Source organism: Notothenia rossii (assembly GCF_949606895.1).
Source record: "Notothenia rossii genome assembly, chromosome: 7".
Taxonomy (NCBI): Eukaryota; Metazoa; Chordata; class Actinopteri; order Perciformes; family Nototheniidae; genus Notothenia; species Notothenia rossii.
The window spans coordinates 70161525-70180986 of NC_136905.1; the positions used below are offsets into that span (position 1 = coordinate 70161525).

At 40.0% G+C, this 19462-nt stretch overlaps 3 protein-coding genes and 1 long non-coding RNA gene across 5 annotated transcripts; 2 read left to right on the forward strand and 2 right to left on the reverse strand.

Moving 5' to 3' along the window:
- Nucleotides 1–12: 12 nt before the first annotated feature.
- Nucleotides 13–3981, reverse strand: LOC307047081 (serine protease HTRA2, mitochondrial-like). The gene is made up of 8 exons (XM_079693817.1): nucleotides 3106–3981; nucleotides 2553–2757; nucleotides 1826–2020; nucleotides 1601–1633; nucleotides 1123–1231; nucleotides 939–1008; nucleotides 739–834; nucleotides 13–481 (listed from the first exon to the last, which is right to left on the reverse strand). The coding sequence occupies exons 1-8, from the start codon at nucleotides 3552–3554 to the stop codon at nucleotides 316–318; spliced, it is 1323 nt and encodes a 440-aa protein (XP_079549943.1). The 5' UTR covers nucleotides 3555–3981; the 3' UTR covers nucleotides 13–315.
- A 264-nt stretch (nucleotides 3982–4245) lies between these two features.
- mis18bp1 (MIS18 binding protein 1) lies at nucleotides 4246–10615 on the forward strand. Of its 2 annotated transcripts, none has more exons than XM_079693806.1 (16): nucleotides 4246–5194; nucleotides 5288–5425; nucleotides 5548–5807; nucleotides 6031–6104; nucleotides 6289–6410; nucleotides 6513–6609; nucleotides 7117–7235; nucleotides 7520–7677; nucleotides 7782–7836; nucleotides 7915–8437; nucleotides 8530–8726; nucleotides 8837–8970; nucleotides 9073–9212; nucleotides 9289–9376; nucleotides 9479–9533; nucleotides 9767–10615. In XM_079693806.1, exons 1-16 carry the CDS (start codon nucleotides 4387–4389, stop codon nucleotides 9865–9867), a joined length of 3069 nt encoding a protein of 1022 aa, XP_079549932.1. In that variant the 5' UTR covers nucleotides 4246–4386; the 3' UTR covers nucleotides 9868–10615. The 2 variants fall into 2 exon arrangements, with proteins under 2 accessions (XP_079549932.1, XP_079549931.1); XM_079693805.1 differs by having other exon boundaries at nucleotides 4247–5194; nucleotides 8831–8970.
- LOC307047089 lies at nucleotides 10016–11694 on the reverse strand. The gene is made up of 2 exons (XR_013810333.1): nucleotides 11522–11694; nucleotides 10016–10330 (listed from the first exon to the last, which is right to left on the reverse strand). It is a non-coding gene; the product is annotated as an uncharacterized lncRNA (long non-coding RNA).
- A 938-nt stretch (nucleotides 11695–12632) lies between these two features.
- Nucleotides 12633–19461, forward strand: tpp1 (tripeptidyl peptidase I). Its single transcript, XM_079693816.1, has 13 exons — nucleotides 12633–12716; nucleotides 13154–13228; nucleotides 13978–14117; nucleotides 14233–14383; nucleotides 14851–14972; nucleotides 15067–15251; nucleotides 15375–15573; nucleotides 15658–15846; nucleotides 16361–16430; nucleotides 16673–16793; nucleotides 16875–17036; nucleotides 17278–17403; nucleotides 18068–19461. Exons 1-13 carry the CDS (start codon nucleotides 12706–12708, stop codon nucleotides 18206–18208), a joined length of 1692 nt encoding a protein of 563 aa, XP_079549942.1. The 5' UTR covers nucleotides 12633–12705; the 3' UTR covers nucleotides 18209–19461.
- The last annotated feature ends 1 nt before the right edge of the window (nucleotide 19462 follows it).

A 19462-nucleotide genomic window follows, 5' to 3' on the forward strand; every position in this document is an offset into this window, starting at 1 on the left:
ATCATTACATGACTAGTTTAGGCACATTTTCTAGCGGTAGAAAACATATTTATTGTACTGTGGGAAACCGGTGAATAAATACTAGACCAGCCATTAAAGTCTTTAGGTGCTGGCAGGTTACGACGATTCAAACTGTTTGATTCTAGAAATGACATCAAATCATTATTTAGTAAACAGCCTTGTCGAGAAAGACCGTTTCAGGCAATACATACTTTCATTTGAGGTATCAACAAAATATTTAACAAAAGTCCTCAAATGCTAGAGCTTAAGATCAAACATTACAACATGTATTAATCATGTGACCCTCTGAAAGAATCACTCGGTGAACTCTGGAGTAATTTGCAGTCGAAGCCACTTCTGTCCTCTCTGCACCACCATGGTGATTTCGTCGCTGCTGCGGACAGCCTTGTAGATCTCCTCTGAGGTGTTCACCTTCACTCCATTAATCTCCAACACCACGTCTCCTGGTAGCATGCCAGCTCTGAAACAAGGAGCACAGTATTATGGGTTGGCAGCAACATATACATGCTAAATTCATTGCCTACTATAGAAAACATTGCAAAGCTCCACCTCCAACCAGGGGTAATCAGCATATGTATAAATAAAAATTCGATTTATTCTCGGAAACGTTCAAGGTTTTTTATAATTCCATGACTTTTTCAGGTGTGGAAAATACTTTTCTAGGTTTTCCACACTCACGCTAGAATGGTAAGTCATCTACATCCACAGTCTGCTTACCTGTCGGACGGGGAGCCCATGATTACTCTGTGAATCAAGATGCCGTGTGTCACGTCAGGGAAGGATGGGTCTCTCAACTTCAACTCTGCGATGATGCTGGAACAAATGGAAAAACAGAAACATTTCAGTTTGGACCCAGCGCTGCTGTAACTCCTCTACTAGGTTTTTTCTGCAGCCCGTCCTACTTGTTAAGCGTTTACCTCGGCGTCAGGGTCAGCATCATCACGCCAATGTACCGCCGCTTCGTCTCTGACTCGCCAGACCAAGTATCTGGAAGAGGATGCACAAAAACAGGAAGTGTAAAACCTTTTTTTGCTTTCTAAAGAGGAAACAGTTAAATGCTACAGAGAACACTTTGGACAGTTTTGAGATTCTGATTCTTACTCTTCTTTTTTGATGCTTGATCCAGAAAGAGTTGCAGGCGGTCAGATGGAATAGCAAAGGAGATTCCAGCTGTGACCTTCATCGTGTTTATACCAATGACTTCACCATCCTAATTACAGCAGAGATAACATTCAGATTGCATGTTATGGCTATCAAAGTCCAGTTAGGTTCAGAAACGTGTGCAGTGTCATTGAAAGGGATGTTTTTTCAAGTTGGTAGGAAGCTACTTGTATTCATTAAAACAATTAAAAACGTTTTAAAGGTTATACTAATTACACATCATCCCCACACTCAGTTAACATATCCTGTAACAATAAAAAGGTACCCTAATGGAACAGGAAGTGAAATAAAGAGGGTTCTTTCATGTAGCATTTACAACTGTCACAACACTACGTTTAAATCACTAAAAGTCTAATCTAAAGCCACAAACAGAACAGGTTTGGTGATGATGAACATTTAAACTGAATCTGAGACTCACCAAGTTAATCAGGGGACCTCCAGAATTTCCAAACTGCAGAACAGAAAATCAAAGCATGACGTTAATATGAGACATTTCGGAATCACAGAACTTCTTCTTAGCGAGCGTGGGTTTTTGCTGACCCCATTGTTCATAACATTTATGTGTCAGAGTAACATACAGTCAAAGCAATATGTTTTTGTGTACATTTATATCCTTTTAGTACAATGACAGCAGGAAACTCACATCAATAGCTGCATCAGTCTGGATGTAGTCCATGTTGGAGTTGGACAGACCCAGCTCCTTGCTGCCTCTCTGTACCGAGCTGACGATTCCTGACGTGATTGTATTCCTTAAAGCAAACGGGCTCCCCATGGCAACCACAAACTCTCCTTGTCGAATGTCGGATGAGCGACCGAGGCTGAGCGTTGGTAAAGGATTCTGCATGCATGTAGGGTAGGCGGAGAGATAGCGATTAATAGACACATCCACACTGCTCGTAGGTCAGTCGTACATCAAGGGGATAAAGCTTACTATTTCATCAATTGGCCCGATGCTCTTATCATGCAAGTGTCCTGCCTTTTTTATAAATATAACAGTAATGCTTTTGAAAGGGTGAAAACATAGTATTACTATAGTGGTTTTTAAGTAGAGCTTGTAATTCTCAGGCAAAGATGCAGTCTCTCTTCAGAGTTGGTACAGCATTGAGACTATTTAACTGAAGACAAAGAAAATACAATGATCTGACGTATCTTATGATCTTGACCATTAGACAGGCTGAAATCATGAAATCATGTTAATACCAAGTGCAATTGCTGAATTTTGTCGTTTTCTTGTGTTCTTTCTCTTAACTGTTATTACTTCTAAATGATCTGATCCTGTCTAAATGATCTGTTCCTGTCTGTTACAGTGATGTAAGCACTTCCAGTGAGGTAAACAAATAAACAACAAAGTTATTTAAGCAGTTGTTTACCCTTGCAGTGATTTTAATGGTGGCAATATCTGCTGCTTGATCAACATCTTGCACAGTGGCATTGTACGTGTCCCCGTTGGTGAGCTTCACACGGACGCCTCTCTTGTTGGCCACAACATGAGCATTGGTGACGATGAGACCATCACTGCTGATGATGAAACCAGAGCCATTTGACACAGGGACTTCTCTTCCTGAAAATGGGTGTCTGTAAAACAGTAACAGTAGTTTATTTATTCAGCCTGGAAAGGAAATTCATTAATAAGTTAATCTGCACAGAGAGAGGAATACAAAACATTATTTTAGCAATTAAGAAACATGCAGCTTCTTCAAGATGTTGGTGAACAGGACCTACCTTAAGGTATTTATCAAGTTCTCTGATAGTGTGCTACAATATTCTAAAAGTACATTATTGTTTAATAATTCTCATCAATACCCATGTTGTTTTTCCTTCCATTATTGTATTGTTGAAGCTTATTATCATTGTGTTTTTTTTTTTTAAAACACGGTTGAACGACATGCACCACGAAGGAAAACAGTCTTTAACTCAACTCACCTGCCCACGATTTCAATGTACACTACAGCTGGATTAGACTTTTCCACCACATCTGCAATAAAGTTGTATTTATACCGGGGGGTGTCGGGTTTAAAGGGAGAGGCACAGTGAGCTGATGGCAGGGTGAGTCCAAGAAGCCGCCCGGATAAAGACACTCTACCGTCCTCTACTTGTTCATCTGTTCGACTGTCCAGAAGAGCTACAGCGCAGAGTCCCAGCCCCACAGAGAGTGACCGCAGCAGGGGAGAGCTGCTGCTGTCCTGACCGCTTCTCCTGTCCCGCTCCACACCGGGTCTCCTGTCAAGGTCCCCCTCTCTGCGGTTACATGTCACCACAGAGGACACCCGGCTCACTGTCCTCTCGGCCAAAGAGTTTAATCCCCGGCTTTGACACCGAGTGTGTCTCCTTAGTGCGGAAAAGAGACACATACTGAGAGGAGTTGCTGCCATGTTGCATCACTTGAGTCACACCGGCTCAGGAGTTTTCAAACAGCGAAAAAACACTGTATATCCAAATATATTGAAAGTAATAACAGTCCGCTTTGTTTAAATTGTTAAAGTTGCACTGCTTGTATAAATTAAAAACAATACAGGACATTTTCTTCCTGTGAAGTCCACTGTTCTACTGGCGAGCTAACTGACTGACAACCAGCGGCGACCGCTGAAAAATAAACAAGCTCACCCGGAAGTGTGACTTGACCCGGAAATCGAAAAGTAAAAAAACAAAGACATTTTTTTAATGAACAATAATCAATCTTTAACATAAAAAAAGGGTAGCCTACATTGCATAATTAGTTATATTGATCAGTGGAGAAGATAGCTAAATTGAACCAAGTCGTATACAATAAAATAAAATAACACCAATGATATACTACTATGACTTTTCTCATATTTTTCGACATATTATACTCTTGCATTTTTCATATTTGTTGACGTTGTAAGCTATGACTTTTTTTTCAACATGAGACTTTGTTTTCAAATACTATGACTGATTTTCCAATTTCATGAAATAGCATGCTATTACTTTTTTAAATATCTTTCCACATATTAAAATATGACTTTTTTTTCAGCAGCACAGACGGTACAGCATCTTTGGTTTGGGAAGGTACATTAAAAAGATCTCTTATTTTGAAAGGGTGGTCATGTGCGGAAGTGACGTCTTGTTTTGGCAGTACGTCACAGGTTTCTAACCAAACTTGGCGGTGATGAGATATTTGAAATTTGCGGCGAGCAAGCTAGCTGCTAGCATACGCAGCTAGCATTTTTTTCCCTTCATCAAACCATGGCGTCGCATCAGCATATATCAAAACGCACAAATCCGCAGTTTGAATCTCCTGCCAGGGTGTTTGCTAAGCTAAAGTCTAAAGTGAGAGAAGAGAATCGGTCGGCGAATCAGTGGACTTTTCCAGGCAAGGAGCCGCTGTCTGGCATACGGGAGAAACACGGGGGAGTTTTTAAGTCGCCCAGGAAGAGATCAGAGAGCACTTGGATGACCGAACAATTTAAAGAGAATAAGAGGTCTAGTTCTTATCGTGATGAAGCACAGGCATTAACTCTCTCTCCCATATCGAGTCCTCAGAAAGGTTTCGGTTGCTCGTTTTCGGACATCAGCAGCGAGCGTTTAGAGGAAGTGCCTCTTGGAGGACATGGGTGCACACCGAGAAAGAGAGCTTTCCTGGAGTCAACAGCTCTGTCGATCAGACCACCGATCCACACTGAACCCGCTCAGATTGTAGACTCGGCTGGTTTCCATGGGTTCAGTAGAACTTCAGTAAAAAGACAACCATTGGAATATGACTTTGTAAACAATGTGTTTGGTGAGGGCTATCCTCCTGTTGACAAACGGATGCCTCCACCCTTGATTTTGTCACCCACGAGAAATAGATTGAGGAAGAAACCATGGAAGCCGCATGAGTTTGACAAAGTCAGTAGCTGTAGAAAGGTTAGCATACAACCAGAAAGGAAAACCTCCAGTGCTTTCAGTGAGTATGTTGGTAATGTTAGAGGATTCTCTGCTGACCAATCGGAGATGGACCAGTTCACTCATGAACCTGAATTATCCAAACCACAAAGTTTAATAGCAATGAAAGGTGAGACATTATTTTTTTGTTTTGTTCCAATTCAAACTTCCCTACTAATCAAGGGAAATTAGTGTAATGTTGTCTTTTTGTTGCTTGGAACAGAGTGCTGTGTTGCTTTGAAAAGATGTCCTCCAATGTCTCCAGCCAAGATGTTCGCTACCATGAAGAAGAGGGAATCTAAAATAGAGCAGCAGGAAGTTAATAAAGTCAGCAATTGCACCAGGGATCTCTTTCTTCAGGGTGTGTGATATTAATACTTAAATCCTACAATGCATAATGTTTTAGCCATCATGTATAGACAATAGTTGATTTTTAGATTTGTTCGGTGTCTTGTTTTGACTAGTTTTCTTCTCCATTTAAAGCTCACAACATGGGTGAGATGGAGGACAATGTCCTCAGAGATTTTCCTGAAAATGTGGTTCCTGTCAACCGGCCCAGAGAAGCGTCAGCTGACAGCCAATCAGAAACCGATCCCTCCGAGAACGTCGCCAACCCTGTTCTGTCGCCACAACCTTTCCTGCATGAAGACCCCCTTGTGCTCAATTCACCACGGGTCTCACTACCGAAGAAAGAAGCCTTGTTCAAGCGAAGTCATTTGAAGCTGCCCAAAAAAATCCCATGTGTAAGTAGAAGTATTTAAAATTAATATACAGTATATTGTAATACTTTGATTGATAAAAGGGGTGACATTTGTGAAAATAAAAGAATCTTCTGGCAAACTTCATAAACCAAGATTAAAATGTGTAGGCACATTTTAAGACAAATTCAATTAATTTAAAGTTTATTTCTTCTTGGTAATTTAGTTTTTTAATTTCTAATAAAGCTTGTGTTTTCTTCTTTGGCAGGAGACTGTGATTTATCTTAAAAAGTGGTTCCTGAAGAGAGATCGCAACGGTCTGTTTCTTGGTGGAACCCACAGGTAAATGTTGTTTAGTTTTAAAACAAGTAAAACTAAACAATATAAGTTAATTAGAACACATTTTGTATAATTCTTACTAGCTACTGTACTTTGAGACAGCTATGTTCATGCTTTATATTTTGAATACATTTTTTGTGGTTTAATATAAACACTAGATTTGTTTTTACTTATGTTTTCCACCCAGGGACGCCAAGGTGCCCTGGAACAGTAGCATCCTTGTGGAGCGGGTTTCGAACACGGTGGTGAAGTCGGCCTCCGGCAGCGTTTACATCCTGATCGGCAAAATGTACATGACCGCTGAGACTGGTAAGACAGATTCTGTTCAAGTAGATCTTTTTTTAATAATATGCACATAGCCGTGTAACCATAACCAAACACAGTGTTGTATAATACTATTTTTGTATGTAGCTGCAGAGTTTCCCAAGTGGCTTTTGAAGAAGTTCGCTAAGGGGTTTCCTCCAAACTGGGAGGCACTTTATGAGAAGCTACTATCAGATTCAAGAGAGTAAGAATATGAATTTCTGTTTTGTTCATGCTATCACAGAAAATAGATGTTATTGTGATGTTGAATCCCTTAAAGGTGGGGTAGGTAAGTTTGAGAAACCGGCTCGAGATACAATTTCTGTTATATTCCATGGAATGCTCTTAACATCCCGATAGCAATGAATATCTGAAGTGCTTTGACAAAAGATCCATAAAAAAATGTCATCTGTGGAAGCCGTAGTCCTGTAAAAAGCACGACCAATCATCTGAGCCAGCCCACCTAAAGTAACTGGACGGCCTACCTGCCTGTCAGCCTTCCATCTGTGCACAAACTTATCTCGTGCCCTCATTGGTCATGTACGCGTTCGTGTGTGTTGGAGGAGGGGCTCTGTAAGGAAGTGGTAGATTTTGCCTGGCTGTGTATTTTCTAATTCTAGCGCACTCGAGCTGGTTTTTCCAAAATGACCTACCTAAGCATGCAGAATTAAACTGAAAATACTTCTTGTAACTCAGTTTTGTTTTGTTGCAGCGACCCCAGCAGTGGCACAGACAGGAACAGTGAGAAGAGAAGCGTCTTATCGAAGACTCATTCTGATGCATCTAGTAGCCGTTCTGTGAAGCGGCAAAAGCAAAAGTTTTTAAAGACACGTAAGTAGAAGATACATTCTTTGTTTAACATCATGGCAAATAAATGGAGATTTTTATTCCCCAAAGTTTAGAAATCCTGAGCCATCGGTTGCGATAAATAAAATGGTCGTTGAACCTGCCTACAGATCAACATTGCCTTCTCTAGAGACACTAGCATGGCAAATAAATGTTATCGTAGATTTGTATGTGTGGAAGTGCATTTTTAACATATGTGTCTGAATACTATAGACATTGTTCTTAAATACTTTAAAAAAAAAACGTTGTATGTTTCTCCTTTGCTCCAGCGGATTCCAGTCCTTCTGCCCCCTTGACACAAGCTAAGGTGTCCCGAAGTGGCCGTGTGCTCAAAGCGCCTCTTGAGTATTGGAAAGGAGGGAGAGTTTTTATGGATGCACAAATGAATGTTACCATCCATGCATGTTATGAAACCAGCATCTGCTTGGTAAGCACCATAAATTGAACTCAAAGGTTACATAACAAGCCAGAATATTTGTACAAATAACTAATATTTCAGAATAATGTGACCATGTTTCATTTCTATGACAGAATGATACAACAACAGTTTCTTCGAAGACGTCACAGAAACCTGCCCGCAGTGAAGGTAAAGATAACTTGGAGTTTTAGTCTACTGAGATTATTTCTGAGTAGCTTGCTGACAATCTGACTTCCATGCTTCCAGGCAGAAAACAATGTGAACCAATCAACAACAAAGAGGCATCAGTCCCACTGAGGAGGGTCAAAGCTCTTCCCCGCAGACACACTCGAGCCAAGGTTAAGCCTGATGAGAGTCTCTCTGATTCCCTTGAATACCCGCGGACGCCTGACACCACAAGCCCTTTAAAGAAAGTCAGGGGATGCAAACGGTTTGCCCGTAGACTCCTAGAATCAGCATCTTCAGCATCTTCAGAGGATGAGGTCAACGAGAGAAAGAAGATGGGGATGGTGCAAAGGAAGAGCAGCAGGAGAGTAGATACAAGGAATTCATCCACGTCTTCTGAGGAGGATCTTGTGAGGAGAACCAGAGGAACACGTAGAACACAGAAGCAGAGGACATACACTCAGTCCCCATCACCTCCAAAGCCTTCGCTTAAATTGACAAAATCCCTCGAGCAAAAGCCCAAAGCAAAAGAAGGCAAAGCGCCACATCGACCAGAGCAAGACGAAGACGGGTGGACAGAGGCCGAGCTTATGAAACTTCTAAAGTAAGTGTTTTAGTCCTACTGAAATGAGAAAGTCACATACTTCTGTGTCCTGATTTCACGCTCACTGGTGTGTCCTTTGTTATGTTTTCCAGGGCTGTGTCCTACTTTCCTAAGGACATGTCAGGGTACTGGGGAAAGGTGGCGAGAATGGTTGGGACACGTTCTGCAGAAGAGTGCCACTGCCAGCACACATGGAAGGGAACCTCCCAGACTCCTGAGAAGACAGCCAGGAAACAGACGGAAGGAAAGAAGAAGGAGAAGGAGAAAGTGAAAGCAACACAAGATCCAGGTAGAGAACGTTCTAATGTTTGAATGGCAGCTTATCTTGCATCTTATTTCTTTTTGGAGAAGAGTTGGCATGCGGAAATCTGACAAACTATAATCTATGCCTAGTTACAGATCCTCCTTTGATATCTGCCGGATTGGGAACCTTTAAAAGGAAGCAGCAAGTGCGTGAGTTCCTGGAGGCCATGCCCAGAGAAGATGTTGAGGACGCCTTCAGCTCCGAGTACATGCAGAGGAAACGTTTTGAGGTTAGTTCCCCTTTTGTTTTTTGTATTTTGCAAAATAATAACATCACGATACAATACAGAATGAGTGATAACTGTTCCCCTCGTGACTATCTTGATCCGTAGGTTCCCTCCATGTGTCAGAGTGAAGAAGACTTCAATCTGTCAGAGATGGAGCCACTGAGCCCCACCTCGACAGTTTTCCCAGAAGTAAAGACTCCTCAAGGTCTGCATCTCACTCCTGGCATGATAGGCTCTCCAAACAGGTGAGTGACGTTGAATTCTTCCTCAGAATTGAGGTGTGATTGAAGTGTCTAACCTGCATTTTTCTTAATTTTTAAGGACCAATAACGAAAAGTACATCCATAAGCTCCAGATGAGGATGAAGACGAATCAGTTTCAGGTCTGCAAACAGGCTACTTCCTCAAAGGTACTGCTTTTATTGTAGTTCATTTATGACGTTGTTAATATCTTTTAGCGCATGGATTTTAATATTTTATTACAAAAACATTTTCAATCTTTTTTCTTTCAGACCTTCGCACCGACACCATCAGTTAAACAAGCAATGAGAAGATGTGCTAACACAGGTAGGACTCGTGAGAAATGTGTAGGGTATAATCAAATAGCCCTTTAGCTACTTTGAAGTTTATAGTGCTGGTATTTTATAAATACAGGGAGAGCTGTTTAACTTGATGTTCATTATGACACTGTGAGACTTGTCAAAGTTAAGTAAACATATTTCCAAAGCTGTAAAACAATGTTGATGGTAGTTATTTTGACACTTTAACACACACACACTTGTTCTCTCTTTTTTCACTAGAAAATAACAGCTTTGTAGTTTGGGAGATGTTTCCTGAAAAAGATGCCGTGCTGTCTGAAAGCGGAGAGGAAGAGGATTTTTACTTCTCAGACAATTCCTGATTGCAGCTGAAACTGCGTAAATCTGTAATCTAGTTACTATTACTTAAAATCAATCGATTACACTGGAGATGTGACCATTGTCCAGTCTTAGAGTTGAATCATTGTTTTGTATTTAATTTAACCTTGAGAATTGTTTTTTAATGTGGAATAAACAACATGGGTTGTGTAACATATTTTTGTGTTTAGACAATTTATCTATGAAAGTAATGCCCAACCTTTTTAGCTGCAAATGAGAGCCACTGATTTAAAAACTAAACACATAATTGAATGTTACACACGACTGCAGTGCAACTTCAATTAACAACAAACATGATATGAAATTAATACATGGAAAGTATATCTTATTTTATTAAAGGAGTTTCTATGGATTGAATAGCCCCAGGTCAGTGAAGTGTGTGTATCATATAATGCACCTGATGGAGCTCCTGGTTTTCTCTCCGTCTGGCAGTCTGCTCTTGGCTTTCTGTGGCGTAAAGGAGAGATGACATGTCTTCTTTCCATAAAACTGATCTCTGCTCTCTTACTCCAGACATAGTTTGTCATTCAAGATTCACAACAGATGTAATGATATGGTAAAAATATATAAGATGTCATTCATATTTTAAGTGTAAAACTAGTGTTTTGTCCACCTTTTATTTTTATTAATTATAGTGATGTGAATAAAATACTTTTTAAAAATCTTTTCATTTTATGTTTTTTATATTTTTATTAATTATAGTGATGTGAATAAAATACTTTTTAAAAATCTTTTCATGTTATGTCTTATTGACTACAAAAAATAAGTGTGTCCTACTCCTCCAGCAATCAATTGCCGCCTTGATTAGGAATCATTGGGTCACAAGACATTGAATGTATTCAGGGGCGCCGCCAGGGATTTTGGGCCACATGAAAAGATATCACATTGGGCCCCACCCAACGCCAACCAAGCACCAACCCATTTATGTTTTAAATAACTCTACCTGTACAGGCTTGCATCTATCTTGTAGTACAATACTAACTGCACAATATTTACTGACACTCAGCGGTGAAAATATAACACTGCAGACGTGCAACATTCTGCTGCAGTAGAATTCACTATTTGATATAACACTAACATTCCTGACAATAGATCTCAATAGTCATCTTTTATGGTGTACATGCCTTTTTAATAACATTTTTGAATGTAACTTTAATAAATCAAAAATAAATATACATGGCCTCTTAAATAAAAATAAAGTGAACATTAACACCAATATTATCATTTATAAAATAGTTATTACGAGCCCTTGCTCAGCCTTACTCACCAAGAGCCCAGCGCCTTGCCTTCTTACAGGCAAAGTCACTGATCAATTCCTTGAAGTCCAGCTTTTTAGCCAGGCTTTCAATGGACAGCATGGCAAGACTGCAAAGCCTTATGGGGGGACAGGGCTGCTAAGCCTAAATATGGAACTGTTGGTCCTGGCACCAGGGGGGGGACAACTGATTTAGTATGAATAGCTGCTAAAAATGTACCTGCATTTATTAAATGTCAGCTAAAAGAGGAGTGAAATGAAAAACCTCTGTATTTTCGGTGAAGATATTAACAGTAGGCTACTTAATGTCTGCAAAACATTACAATTATGATTTACAATGGACTAAGCTTAGCTAATTTCCACCACTCATGGACCACACCTACCTTTTATTTTGAAAAACTGGGTGACATATTGTCGCCCTTTAGTCCATCTCTCTTCTCTTTCTCTCCTTTCTTTTTTGAAAGCCTCACTTTGTTAGTTGTTGAGACATCGTACACACGTAAGTACCATAGACTGTATATATAAAAGTACTAGCTTCCCTCTTCACATTCTCACATTCCTCCTCACACTCTCTGCCAGAAAGTCCGGTTCCGCACAGCGTTTGGAGGCAGGACCAAACCATTACATGTAAATAGAGGGGGGTGTACAGAGGCTTTGGATAATTAACTTTTGGAAGAGAAAAAGTGAAATGAATCGTGAGTTTAGTGAATACATTATCAATTTGACGTTATATTAATGACAATTGTTGATGATTGATAAAAGGTGACTTCAACTCTTTTTCATAATGTTCTAAAAAATTTGGGGGCCCTGTCAGTCACGGACCCATAGAATCGTCCTAACTTTTCACCCCCTTACTTTCTTTTTTTTTAGAAAACTTTATATTATATTATTTGGGCAGTACATGATATACACAAGTTACCCCCCTCACGGCACCCCTGAATGTATTGTAAAGAAATTCTAAATGTTTGATGAATAAAATACTAAATTTGTATAACAATATTCATAAGAAATCGACAAAAAACACAGAAATGCAATTCTACATTGAATTGGACACAAAGTTACATGATATGGAAGCTATTGAAAGACATTGAGTATGTTCCCAATGAAATTGGTTGAATGTTGTAAAGTTACCATAATGCACCAGCTAAAAATAAGTGATTGAGATTACTAATAATCCTCTGGTTAATTGTTGACAAATCATTTCAGAAGATGTTGACATCTTTCAGAAAATGTAATTAATTCAGAAAATTAATGCTGGAGTATGAAGCTATATCAGGGTCATAAGTTTTGATCATTTTTTGGAGCCCTTTAAAAAAACAACGTTATTCTAATAATTAATGTTCGTCATTTTCTTTATCCCTTTTTTGTTTGGTTTACTATATTTTTTGATTGTTATTACATTTATTATATTTTTAACTGTATTCTATTTTGCTTTGTATACATTCCTAAACAAACCAAAAAAAAAGAAAGGCAAGATCACGTGAAAACATGTCATGTGACTGCTGCATTTATAACAGGCTGCTCAGCAGACACAACAGATGAGTGTACACAACTAACCGAGGACAGGATGAACACACTGTGAGTGCTTTTTAAATGTTCATAATTGTGTATTTTAATTCAAGCTAACAGGGAGATAAAGGGTCCAGAAAGCGCTCACTCGGTTTACCGTGAACTGTGATTCCGCATCTGATATTTTTGGTTTTACCGGTTGAGCTGACCTAGATAGCTGCCAGCTAACATAGCGGGTTAATAACTTCACATAATTTTGAGGTTACTATAAATAACCATGTTTCTTTTTTTTCTCAATATAGTTAGAAACTGGTTTCACAAGCGTGTATCTGCCTTTTCATAAATGCGTTAATGTGACCTACAAACTACGCCGAGTCACATTGAGACTTTGTTTTGTTGTACCCGCAAGTACCTTACTTCCGTATGTCCCTGCTATATGTAGGTGTATTTAAAAACTCTGCATGTGTACATTCTATTCTAAATTGTTTTGTTTCTCCTTCCACCAGGCTGACCTTCTCCCTCACCTTGTTGTTCAGCTCGTTGGTCTGGAGTGGCTATCTGGAATATGACCAAGATGTCTTGTGAGCAAATCCCCTTTAAGAGCCATTTCCCTATCTATCTGTAAATTATTAAATCTAGTTCGTATTTCACCTTATTTAAACACTCTTTCTAAAATTTGAGAGTCTAGCCTAATTAAAACATTTTCATAGATACAGACCGGTTTTGACAGCCCAATTTTGCGGGAAATACTTGTATAAAAGGGGAAGTTTTAACAATATTCTTTGATAAGGATTATGGATGTTAGAGGTTCGAGTCTGGAAAACTGTTGTGGGAATTGCTATATAATGTGCCTAGTTTGGGAATTTCAGTATGTGTGGCTCCATATTCAGTTAAAAAATCAGGTATATTGTACCATGCTTTGGATTATTTTTAAACCCTTGTAAAGATCTCATGAATAGTATAAATGGAGGCGTGTGTGGCGCAGTGGATAGAGCGTTGGTGTTCGGATCAAGAGCACAGGTTTAAACCCCACTGCAGTCAGCATGTCGATGTGTCCCTGGGCAAGACACTTCACACCAAATTGCTCCTGTGGGGATTGCCCACAGTATTGAGTATGTAAGTCGCTTTGGATAAAAGCGTCTAACAAGTAACATGTAATGTAATAAATGAATCAACTCGTGGTTGGTCAAAAATGGCCAAATGAATGTGATGTTTCAAAATGTAGTCATCAATACACTTAACAGGCAACAGCTTTGTTAGCAGCTATTTATTTAGTTTCACACTATCAGGTAAAGTGAAGCCATATTCATTTAGTAAAAACCTTCCTCAGGATACCAGACGACTGGAACCATGGGGGTCGGGTGGATCCCACAGACCAGCTGGAGCTGACCTTTGCCCTAAAGCAGCAAAACTCTGACCTGCTGGAGTCAATACTCGGACTGGTGTCGGACCCTGACTCAGGACTATATGGTAGGGGTCTGCCTGTCTGATACTTACAGTAGTCTTCAAGGACTAGGACCTAGAATAACCTCATAGACTGTCATACTGAACATGGAGTGACAGAGGCCTGTTTTGTCCTCCACAGGTAAATACCTCACCCTGGATGAAGTGTCCTCCCTGGTGCGTCCCTCTAAACTGACCCAGAAGGTGGTGCATCACTGGCTGCAGAGTCATGGGATTACAAACTGCCTGACTGTACATACTCAGGACTTTCTACAGTGCAGCATGACTGCAGCGTAAGCATTATCTTTTTTAGCAACATTTTGTTCTGCTTACACAACGATATTTTCTACTTGCTCTTGACACAGTTAAGACACAAAGTGTCTCGCTCAAGTTCCCCCTTTGTGCAAACCATGCAAAGGCCATGCTCATTTCTCGTGATACTGTTCCTCTTTCTGTGGTTATTACTTAAAATCAAACTCACTGTTAGCTTCGAGATTTTGAAATCATGGACCATGGTTATTAAATGTTTAGAAAAGGACAAAAAAAACGTATCCATGTTTTACTTACTGGTTAATCAACATAAAGTTATATCAGTTTTGCCATTGAGTTACTTCAAAAACCTATCCATGCTTTATTAACTGGTGAATCAGCATAAAGTTATATACATTGAGTTACTTAAAAAAAACAGGAAATGCATACCGTTGTCTAGAATTTGGTGGATTTGAATACTTTTAGCCTGTTGTTGTTGTTGTTTATTCAGGGTTGCAGAGAAGCTGCTACCAGGTAGCAACTTCCACCGTTACACCAGGGACGGCCACTCTGAGGTCAGGTCTTCAGCTCCGTACTCTGTCCATGATGATGTTCACGAGCACCTGGACTTTGGTGAGAACCATTTTTAAAAGTTCAGCTGTCATCTGTGATTGCTAAATATATTGACATGGGAACTGCACTTACATTTGTTTGCTTGTTTCCACAGTTGGAGGGCTTCACCGCCTCCCTCCTAAAGGGCAGGACCTCAGCGAAGCCTCGTCTCACAGAGAGATGAAGCAGTCTGAGGCAGGGGTGCACCTGGGGGTGACTCCCGCCATCTTGAGGGCCCGCTATAACCTCACAACAGCTGATGTGGGAACAGCTCAGAACAACAGCCAGGCTGTAGCTCAGGTGTGGTTACCTTTATAAATCTAAATATGTGTGTTGTGTTGCTGTTAGACAGTAGCTCAGACACAATAATCTCACCACAACTTGGTGTACTTTCTCACTTTAGCTAGCTGTTCTGTCTTTTAGTTCCTGGAGCAGTACTACAGCCCTGCAGACCTGGCGGAGTTCATGGGGATGTACGGCAGGAGCTTCCAGCATCTCTCTCAGGTGGACCGGGTGGTTGGCACTCAGGGAGAAGGAAAGGCTGGGATTGAGGCCAGTCTGGATGTAGAGTACATCATGAGCACAGGGGCTAACATCTCCACATGGGTCTTCACCAATCCAGGTCTGTAGTGTGCTGAACTGAACGGAGAACTTACAATTCTAAGGTTGTATTGACTTTCAGTTGACATTGATTTTAAATCGACAGGTCGGCACGAGTCCCAGGAGCCTTTCCTCCAGTGGATATTTTTGCTCAGCAACATGTCTGACCTGCCCTGGGTTCACACAATCAGCTACGGAGACGATGAAGACAGCCTGTCTACTGCGTACATGATGCGTGTCAACACAGAGTTTATGAAGGCTGGCGTCAGGGGAATCTCTCTGCTCTTTGCTTCTGGTCAGTAAGGAGGAAATGTGAAAACAACTTCCAAATGCAAACAGAGACACTAAACTAAATCAACAAACATTTACATTCATACTATGTCAGCAAAAAATGTCTGAGAGAGCCAACTTGTCTGAGGACAGTTCAGCCTGTTATCTTTTTAACATGTGACTCCAAAAGACTCCTTTTATATGCATTGACTGAGACCTCTATTGTTTGTGGTTGAGTTTCTAAATCATCTTGTTTGGTCTTCATATCAAATTGTTTGCTTTTTTGGGCTCATTTGAAACATGAATACAGCTTTTATTGTTTTAAATAAACACAGATGACATGTTGGCTCCAGGAAACAGGAAAACAGGTTTACTTTTTGCTCATAGCTTTTTTCACATTTTACAACAAAGCTGGAAATGCTGCCAGATCTCAGGAAGACACGCGTCACGATACTTACATCACTTTTACACTCACTGATCTTGTTTAACACGCTTACCTTCCACAATCTTTATCGTGTCCATCTTGTTTTTATGTTCAGGTGACAGTGGTGCAGGCTGCAGACATTTGGGTAAAGAGAACTGCTTCAGGCCAAGCTTTCCCGCATCAAGGTAAAACATTTGAAATAAAGTGGTTTCTGCTTGATACTAGCACAGGACTTCGAAAGGCTTTTCCCCACAAAGCACTTTATTAGTGTTGTAGGACTCTACAAAGACATAAAGATTTTCCATTTTAATGAACAAAGAATTTAGCTTGCACTCTAAGGTGGATTCAGATGTGCATACGTCAATCCAAAAGCCATCAGAAATGACTTTGTTGCAGAGCACTAACCCTGTCATTCTTCTTGTTTCAGCCCATACGTCACTACAGTAGGAGGAACTTCATTCAAAAACCCATTTAAGGTCACGTATGAAGTAACAGATTACATCAGTGGAGGAGGCTTCAGCAATGTCTTCAAGATGCCCGACTACCAGGTAATAATATCAGGTCCTCAGCTGTGGTAATGCTCACTTATTACAGACTGTCATTAATTATATGAACGTGTGTTCCTGCAGGCCAGTGCGGTGGATGGGTACCTGAAGACTGAAGCAGCAACGCTCCCTCCTCAGGCATATTTCAACACCAGCGGCAGGGCCTATCCGGACCTGGCCGCTCTCTCCGATAACTACTGGGTAGTCATCAACAAAGTGCCTGTCCCCTGGGTGTCTGGGACCTCGGTAAGATATGTCAAACTTGGAATACCAGGTGTTATTGAATAGAACATTGTTAATAAATGAGATAACTGGTGGACTAAAAAGCAGAGAAATGCAGTTTTACAAAAAATATACAAGCTGAAAAATAAATATAATTAAATTAAACACTCAAGCATGTTTTTAATGTCGCTGTTAAAGAAGCGTTTATTTTTTATTTTTGTATTTATTTCTCACTTTATTTCTTATTGCTTGCCCTGTTTTCCAGGCGTCTACCCCTGTGGTCGGGGGCATGCTGTCTCTCATCAACGACCAGCGGCTGCTGCAGGGTCTTCCTGTCCTCGGCTTCCTCAACCCTCGCCTCTATAAGCTCAAAGGAAAAGCTATGTTTGATGTAAGTCAAGTTATTAATGTTGTAAAATTCGTTGGCAGTTCCCATTAAAGATTTGAGCTATCACGCTTACACCTAAGGGCCACTTTTGGTACACATGTATCTGCAATCTATTTTAGTTAAATACCACAGCTCAACCATCTATCCTTTCATCTAATTAATATTTTTACATTTTTTGTTGACAATGTGTGGAGATGTGTTTATTTACTTACAATGATGTTGATGTCATAGTTAAATGTAGTGTTGAACTGGACAACATTATCAAAAGTGACTCATATTTAATTGACATAAGTAGCATATTAGAAACACAAGAAAACACATTCTCTATGACCTCAATGACAGTGGCAAAAATAATGATAGGATTCATAAAAGAAAAGGTCACTTGGCAGAACAGTCGTATTGGATTTCATTCAGATGCAGGTGTTCTAAATAAAGCCCCCTGAAGACATTTGGAAAGTTTTTCAAAGCGGAACTGTAATATGTAAAACCTTATTTCCTGAGCAAAATAACTAATTTTGCAGTCAACGACATTTAGTATGAAACAAGACAAGTGATAACATTGAAGCAGTAGAGTTGTATATTATTCATTAAGGAATTGTGTAAAAATAAAAGAATAGTGAAACCCTTACCCATTTTGTACTCATGGCGTTTCCTGAATGCTCTGCAGGTGACTGAAGGCTGTCACCTGAGCTGTCTGGACGAACAGGTGCAGGGAAAAGGCTTCTGTGCGGCTCCATCATGGGACCCTGTGACGGGCTGGGGGACGCCCAACTACCCTGAGCTGCTGGCTGCGCTGCTAGCTGAGTGAAAACCCACCGCCATGAGAGAAACCATCAGGGAGACGTCTGCTCTGGGAGCAGGTATTATACACACATCTACAGGCAGGACGCTGACATGGAGGGGAAACTATGCTTTAGACCAATGCCTCTTGTTTTGTTGAGTTCATATGAAGTTAACACTGCAATATTCCAGCCTTCAGGAAACAATTTTATCAATCATCCTCACCTATCCATTTAGAAAAGGTACTCTTAACGTCTATTCAGTACAAATCTTATTTTCTTCAAATGGCTTGAAACTGTTTCCTCAAAATGTAACGACAGGGATTTGGGATTTTTTATATTACAATGCAAATGGCTTCTTTCTGTTCACTGGCCCAGATTACTCTTTGCCTTTTTAAATCCAAGCAGCTAGATGAACAGGAGAATTGTAGGGAAAACGGTTCCTTTGCAAAGAACATTTTAAACGCTCACACCAGTTCACCTCCTAAATTTACAAACAGGGCTTTTGTGAATAGGATTTTATTTTTTTAAAGTGCTAAATATCAATTAAGAATCTATATACCGGATGCAATAATTGTATCTGATCAGGATACTGAGACTACAATAGGGTCCAGGTTGGGGGTGTAGTAAGACTTAGTACAATACCAATTTGCAGGGATGAGCTAGGTACAAAAAAACAACTATATTGCACGCAATAAAAAAAAAAAATGAAATGAAACGGGAACGTAGTGTGTTAAAGATTTCCAGGACCACTTTTAAACTTTATTTTAATTTTGGGTTATTGCCATTAGCTCTGCAGCAATGACCAAACCAAATGCACTGGAATGTGTGGGTTAAACGTGATTCAGAAGTTCTACTCACCAGCATCGTTGCTCTCGTTTTAATCTTTAAAGCATTTTAATGTGAGATAGACTGCCTTACTTGGAAATGTGAGTTGATTGTTCTGGGTGTAAAGGAGGATATTGACACTGCGTTCTTTGAAATGTAACACAAGCCAGTGCGAATGGAAATGAAATGGATATCGATTGCAAAATACAAATCTGATAATTGCTGAATCATTTTGTGTGGCAAAACCGACAAACATCCTAGATTCTGTCTCTGAACACCTGATGGCCCGGTGCAATCTCAAATGTTACAAATATTTTCCGATTGTATGAACCATTGGAACAATTTACCAGCTGCGGGATTGCCACTTTTAAATGTTCAATTTAAGTTTTAAGACGTGATAAATTGTGAGTTGAGTATATGCACTGCTGTGAAAAATAAAACTGAATTTGTTTCAC

Coding starts and splice junctions, on each gene's coding strand:
- mis18bp1 (XM_079693805.1), top strand. CDS start 4,387: ATGGCGTCGCATCAGCATATATCAAAACGCACAAATCCGCAGTTTGAA. Junction 6,610..7,116: donor CTACTATCAGATTCAAGAGA/GTAAGAATATGA, acceptor GTTTTGTTGCAG/CGACCCCAGCAGTGGCACAG. Junction 8,438..8,529: donor GAGCTTATGAAACTTCTAAA/GTAAGTGTTTTA, acceptor TATGTTTTCCAG/GGCTGTGTCCTACTTTCCTA.
- tpp1 (XM_079693816.1), top strand. Junction 15,847..16,360: donor CTCTCTGCTCTTTGCTTCTG/GTCAGTAAGGAG, acceptor TTTTATGTTCAG/GTGACAGTGGTGCAGGCTGC. Junction 17,037..17,277: donor CCTGGGTGTCTGGGACCTCG/GTAAGATATGTC, acceptor CCTGTTTTCCAG/GCGTCTACCCCTGTGGTCGG.
- LOC307047081 (XM_079693817.1), bottom strand. CDS start 3,554: ATGGCAGCAACTCCTCTCAGTATGTGTCTCTTTTCCGCACTAAGGAGA. Junction 2,021..2,552: donor CCATTAAAATCACTGCAAGG/GTAAACAACTGC, acceptor ACATGCATGCAG/AATCCTTTACCAACGCTCAG. Junction 482..738: donor ATGGGCTCCCCGTCCGACAG/GTAAGCAGACTG, acceptor TCCTTGTTTCAG/AGCTGGCATGCTACCAGGAG.